General features: G+C 44.4%; 1 protein-coding gene across 2 annotated transcripts in view; it reads left to right on the top strand.

The window, feature by feature from the left end:
- The first annotated feature begins 324 nt into the window (after window positions 1-324).
- The window catches only part of cpne5a (copine Va), a 114,567-nt gene continuing 108,261 nt past the window's right edge, over window positions 325-6,630 (top strand). The window contains exon 1 of one of the 2 annotated variants that reach the window (XM_050065693.1): window positions 325-829. In XM_050065693.1, the coding sequence (XP_049921650.1) occupies window positions 720-829 (110 nt within the window). In that variant the 5' untranslated portion in view covers window positions 325-719. The remainder of the gene's footprint in view (window positions 830-6,630) is intronic. The other variant, XM_050065692.1, reaches the window with a different exon arrangement.

Genomic DNA, 6,630 nt, shown 5'->3' with positions numbered 1-6,630 from the left:
TTATCCGTTGCGTGTGACCTGAAGGTTCAGCTGGAACATTTTATTTTGTCGTTAATTCGAGGCGGTAATTTAATGCAGCAGGGACTCCTATAGCCCCACCACCCCCTATTCCCTCTCATAAACCAACACAGCAAAAAAGATATGACACTATTCCGGTTCAGTTTGTTAAAAATACCCCACCTATATCCATCTGTTCTACTTTAATAAGAGATAAAATGCAATCCACGGCTGCATCCACGCCCCTCGGTGCTAATGTATTTTCTGTTTAAGGCTCTTGAAACCAATTTGGAGTGAAATAACGATCCGTCCATCCACAGAGCGCTTGCTTGAATCTGCAACGAGTTGTCAGTCGCAGCCCCGCATGTAGGAGAATGCAGACAGGAGGGGTGGAGTTCACAGCTTTTACTTTTCAAACGCAGCTCGGGCAGAAGAGCTCATTCTTTGCCTGGTAAACAGCGGAGTTGGCGCTGATGCGTCCTGGCATGTGATTCCACTTTAGTCAAATCAATCGCCTCGCTGCTGCAGCCTCCCCATTAAACTTTCCATGCTGTTGCCCGTCCAATGGACAGCACTTAGGAGCTTTGTCTGGACCCTATCTGCTCCCGCTCGCTCGCTTGCACACTGCGCTCCGGCTCTCCACCGTCGGCTCTCCACCGTCGGCTCTCCAGGTTCAGAGGGACTCACGCGGCTCGGGGAGCTGGCCTGGGTCTCCTGCACACATGGAGGGAGACGTTATGGACAAAGTGGAGGCCACGGCGACTGTCCGTGACTTCGACCCTATCAGTGGGAGCATCCCCGCCACCAAAGTAGAGATCACCGTGTCCTGCAGGTGAGTCCGCTCCGGTGCTGATGCTGCCGTGTCTGCGTCAGGGTTTGGGGAGCTCCGTGCGTCTTGGGCGCGTTTTCTTATGAGAGGACAGCGATATAAAATAAGCGATGTGCCATTTATTATATATTAGTGCAGGCTGTGATGTGTCATTTACTCATGGAAAAGAATGTTAAATATTTTGAAGAATAAAAAACTTTATAAAGGTGAAATGGCAACGCCATGTAGGTGAAATCCTCGCAGAAATCACTGCTTTGCTGTAAAGACTTAGAGACATACAAGACGTCGTTTGAATATTTAAGCATTTTAGATACTTTTTGTCAGAATTTAAAAAAAAAAAATCACAGCACATTTTAAGCACTGCAGTAATGTCCACCTATTGTAGCAATCACAGCGAAGTAGAAACAACGTGCCCTTAACTTTTACGCATTTGTTTATTTGTCCTATTTATCGCAAAGATGTGGGTTTTGATGTCTATTTAGTTCATCCCCATCCCCACCAGGGTGTCTCTTGGGTTTACACCGCTGTGTGTTTGTGTTTTGCGCGCGCCAAGTCGCGTGCCACAAGAGATATCGACCGTCGTAGAGTTTGTTGGCGTGCCTGAGAGGTTTCCCCTGAGGCAACTTGTCGTGTGTGATGCTGTGTAACCCGCTATACATGCTGCAGGAACGACACCAGTTTGTCACAGAAACGTGAAAACAAGAATTAGAACTTAATATTTTAGCCCCTGTTTTCCATTTACGCTTCAACTGAATCCCTGGTCGCTCCTCCAAAAATACCACCTCGGCTGGATAGGGCGGGGCAGCGCTGGTTGCAGGTAGAGTCACTGTGAACAGTACTGCTGCAACATGTAGTGGCTTCATGTAGGTCGAGATGTACAGTTGGTACAGTTTTAATTAACGTCTCTCATGGAAGTTGTTTTTAATTTGTGTTTCCACGGCCTCCTGGGCTGTGCGTCATTTTGCCATAATCCACAGTGTTTAGCTCTTTGTAGCTCCTGGCTGCATCAGTATTATATGCATGTAAATGATGTGCTCCCATGCTGTTTGAAAGGATCCCATAGAGATTTCAAATATTAATGTATGTTAAGCCATAGGCGAGAGATTTATCTACCAAATGCTCTGCTGTCATTGTTTTCTCTCCCCCTCTCTTTCTCTCATCTGACTTCTTCCTGAAATCTGCATTCACTCAGTTATCTGGAGGAGAAACTGATTGATTGTCTCTGTTGCTGAATACTGCTGCTGTGTCATCCATTTTGAAATCCTGAAGTTGTTCAACAAAGCGAACATTGCCTTTTGCCATAGATGACCTTATAACCCATTTGGGGTATGAATTAATTAGTCACATTTCAGAAGGAATCTGTTAACCTTTATAGCGTTGACAGGTGGAGAGGAGGGTGCAGCTATGGGGAGAGGGGGGCTGGTAAAGATGAGCAGCATCAAACCCTACTTAGGGCTAGTGTGGCAAACTGGTAACCAAAATTTAACTTATGTGTGTGTGTGGTGAGTGTGTGTGTAAGGTTTCCAAATGGAGCTTAGGTTGTCTGTGTAGGACTGTAACAGTAATTGCGTTATCGACTTATCAAGGTCAGCAAAAATGATTGAGTTCATGTCCATATATCATACAGTATATGCTGTTGTGATTACATTTGTGTTTGTTTGCATAAGAATGTCACCAACATTTTAGCCAACATCATGCCAGAATAAACAGCAGGGTTTTCCCGACCATTATAAGACTTGAATTCAGCGCCTAAGTTTAATGAACAGAAAAAACTATGCGTAAGCATGTTTTGCTGTTGTTTCAGGTTGAATTAAAAGTTAATTGCTTTTTGAAATGGCGTACATAGTGGTATAAAATGGTCTTGAAATGCCAATAATATCATTTATTGCAGTTACATCTGGGACAATATATCGTTCAATAAAAGTAGTTATCGTTAAAGGCCTATGTGTGTGTTTATCCACTGTAGAGCTTGTGTTGTGAGTAGCAGCTGGACTCTCGTTGTCTCCCTCTTGGTACGCACTTATATTATTTCTTCCCTCAGACCTTCATACTTTAAGCCAAGATCTGTGTTTATGCCCCCGGGCTCTGTCGATCTGCAGCTCCCTTGTCTGTCATTAATGTCTCTCCAAACAAAGACTTGCTCCAGGACACAGTTTGATAGAGAAGAAAAAAAATTCATTCCTGCTTTCATTGGGCCTTGAAACAAGCATCTGCTTTAGATGCAAAGAACACTTCAGGTCCTGCCTGTTGTACTCTGTGACTTGCTACAGTAGCTCATGTCTGACCTCTGTGGACTGCTTCAAAGATGAAACAATGGGCAGCTCAAAAGTTGAACAGATATGAAATAAACAGCCATGCATGAAGCCAGTCCTCCCACTTATTAGCAAGTGTGTATTTGGTCCGCCCAATAGAAGCAAACAGAAACAATGGGTGTTATGTGGGTGAGAGGCAGAGGCTCCACAACTCTGTGTAATTGATTTAGTAAGCCTGAAAGCTCTGAGATTGCAGCGCACATGGAATTGAATTGCGGCGTGCAGCCCTACAGGCATTCTCATAACCCTCTGCCAATATTACAGCAAGCCCCCTGACAAACTGGAGGGACTGAAGCAGACAACCCCTTATCAAAACAAGTGCATATCGCTGTGATAGCACATTGTTCCCAGTCCATGGTCTCTCTGCCTCTGATTGGTTTTGCTCACAGGTCAGCCAGTGAGCCGAGCCCAGAGCATCTGCTTCTTAGCTGCGAGGGCTATACTCCAACTCAGTGATAAGATAGCTCTTCAGACTCAAGTGGCCTCTATTCCTACATCTGCTTTACCAAATGCATGCCAGCCAATACAGTTCAGTGGGTTAGGGCCAGTGGTCCCCTGGTGGTTTTACGGGGTCGATCCCACCTCTTACGTGCCAGTAATGAGTGTGTTCATTAGTAAATATTGAAGCAGCTCTGATGAATATTTCACAAGTTGTCTGTGCGGTTTGCTACATCATGCTTTAATTATGAGCGAAGTAGTAAATGTGAATCCTGCTGGATTGTAAAATTTGCCCTTTCTATATCTCAGCTAACCAGACCGTCTCAGAGTTCCCATGTACAATGACTTAAGGGAAACTGGGGCTACAGCTCTGCGGTTCCACAGTGAAGCACTCTTGTGGTAATGAATGTCGGAAAAAATGTGCACACAGACGAAAATCACAAAGCCCCTACAGGCTTGACACATGGATCTTCATTTAATGAATAGATTTTTTTTTGCTGTGTTTCATCACAGGACGGATCCATGGACAGGATGTCAGTAATGATTTGTAAATGCACTGTTTACTGTATATGCCTCTGTGACCAGGACGAGGGAACAGAGTTGATAAGCTTGACAACTTTCACAAAGGTTTACAACCCTTATCAGAACGGAGCGAGGGAAAAAGAATTTCTTGCTCCTGAAAGATTAGTTTTTGGCATCTCATTTGTTAGATTCTTACCATCCAGAGAGATTTAAGGAAAAAACCCCCAGAATGATTTGATGAAAAACTCAGATTTCGACAATGTGTCATTGTGAGTACATGATACGTACTGTAATCCAGCGAAACCACCAAGCTCAAGGACGTAGCTTGATTTTTATTTCCCTCCCATTTGAAAACACATCAACGGGGCCATATTATAAAAATGTATTGGTCCTTTGCAGCGTGTCAAAACACGCCCCACAGGTATGCTGTTAAAAGTGAAATCAGCTGACAAAGCCACCCTCCCTTCCACTGTGTTGAGCCTCCCATCTGACAGCTTGAACATCGAACTTTATCAGCCCCCGCTGCCCATTTCATCAGGACAAAGACAATGCACCTTGTCCATCTCCTCCTGTTCTCTGGATCTGGCTGTAACCATTCATTTGCTGCGATAGATTGGTTAGAGTAGCACTGCATCCAATCAATGCACTCCATCGCTGGGGGGATCTAACTCAACCAGGCCATCCGCTCCCGAGGGATTCATTACCTGGTGAAACACACAAGAGGTCACACCACTGCCAGCATCCCATGACAAATGCTCGTAGGAGAGGATTCCTGGCGCACAAGGCCACTGATTGCTGCTCCCAGGGGTCAGTCTTAAAACATGTGGCATGCTTCTTGATCTGAACTCTTCCTGAGGCAATCATTGCTGCAGAGGGGGGAAGCCTAATGAAATCATCAGGACGATTAGGATGTGTGTCGGCGTCGCCGCTCGATCTGTCAAAAACAATTGCCTGAGCTGAGCAATTGGGATTCAAGCTGTGTGAAAACCTTTTGTTTATTTGAATGCGTTGTTATGGCCTGTAACTCTGCTGCTGCTGCTCTTGTTGCGTTAATAGCTGTTATAGCTGTTGATCTCATTTAGTCTTCGTTACCCATTCAATCAAACCCTGTGACCTGTTTTTCTGGTTGAAGCCTCTTTTTGTTTTTCTCTGGCAGAAAGCAAGTTTGAATTGAACTAGTTTGCATTGTGCAGGAGCATAAAATATTAATAAAACATCTCTTTGAGTAAGAGAGAAATTTCAATTTGCAGTGTTTTTACTGTGCCGCTCTTTTCATACCATGTTCTGGGTTAAGACTGACCTGGGGCGAGCTCGCAGCTTTTATCTCGCAGGATGGCTTGTGTGTGTGCGTGTCTGACTGATGTGTCGCATCTGTTTTGGGGATCGAGGCTGAGAGACACGAGGGTGCCAAGGGGAGGCAGAATTTTTTTTTTATTCCAATTTGGGGATGTTAAAGATTGCAGCAGGCGAGTCTCACAGGTCGATGAAGCGGATGATTATGCATGAACCCCTGACACACAGTGAAAATGAGTTTGGATCCCAGACACTTGGCTTGTGGTGGTGTCAGTGTTATTAATATATTCTCATTTGGGATATATGACAGCAGAGGGGGATCCCACGGATACACAGTTGTGGTGCCATGCCAGCACTCTGCATGTTACCTATGTCATCTAAAAGTGTTGATTGGAGTGACAGGAGAAGTCAAGAGGGTGGTGCAGCAGTAAGAAATCAAAGCCGTCCCTCTTGGCTCAGATGTCTCAAGCTGCGTTTGTCACTATTTTCAGAGAACCTTAAGGGTCAGCGGAGTATGTTAGTGGATTTCTGTGTCGAGGGATATTTGACCTAACATCACAGCTTGTCTGGGAAATGTGCGAGCTGGTGGCAGATTTCTACAAAGTGTGACAAGTTGCTCTGTGAAGATTTCACCACATTATGTTGCATATGTTGAAGGTCTGTGTGTCGCTGACAGTATTAGCTACAGGCCTAAAGAAGCTACTCATTGTCAGGTTTTTGTCATTTCTGCAGACTTATCTGAGATAGTAATTTTTCTGTTGGATACATTAAAGTGGGTATGTTACACAGTGGCCCAGAGGGACATTTCTGTCTGTGTGGGTGAGAGTGTGTGTGTGTGTGTGTGCTTTTGCCAGAATATGTGGCTGAAACATTTGATAAGTGCAAATACAATTAAATTTTCACTGTAGGGAAATGGATTATCAGTGAAAATGTGTGAGCAGTACAAGATAAACTTAACCACAAGCTGCAAAACTGAGAAATAATTATAGGCTTCTGTGGAGGCTGTAGATTAGTCTAATTTCAAGTTTGTGTTAAAGGGACAGTTCATCCCAAAATCCCAAATTCATATTCTTCCTTGTGCTGTTTTTCAATCTAGATTGTTTTGGTGTGAGTTGCAGATTGTTGAAGATATTGGCTGTAGAGATGTCTGCCTTCTCTCCAATATAATGGAACTAGATGGCACTCGGGGCATTGGTGGCTTAGTGGTAGAGCAGGCGCCCCATGTACAAGGCTGTTGCC

The sequence above is a fragment of the Epinephelus moara genome, chromosome 16 (genome assembly GCF_006386435.1).
Source record: "Epinephelus moara isolate mb chromosome 16, YSFRI_EMoa_1.0, whole genome shotgun sequence".
Taxonomy (NCBI): domain Eukaryota; kingdom Metazoa; phylum Chordata; class Actinopteri; order Perciformes; family Serranidae; genus Epinephelus; species Epinephelus moara.
Note: the sequence above shows the minus strand (reverse complement) of the source record. Positions and strands in the feature narration are given on the sequence as shown.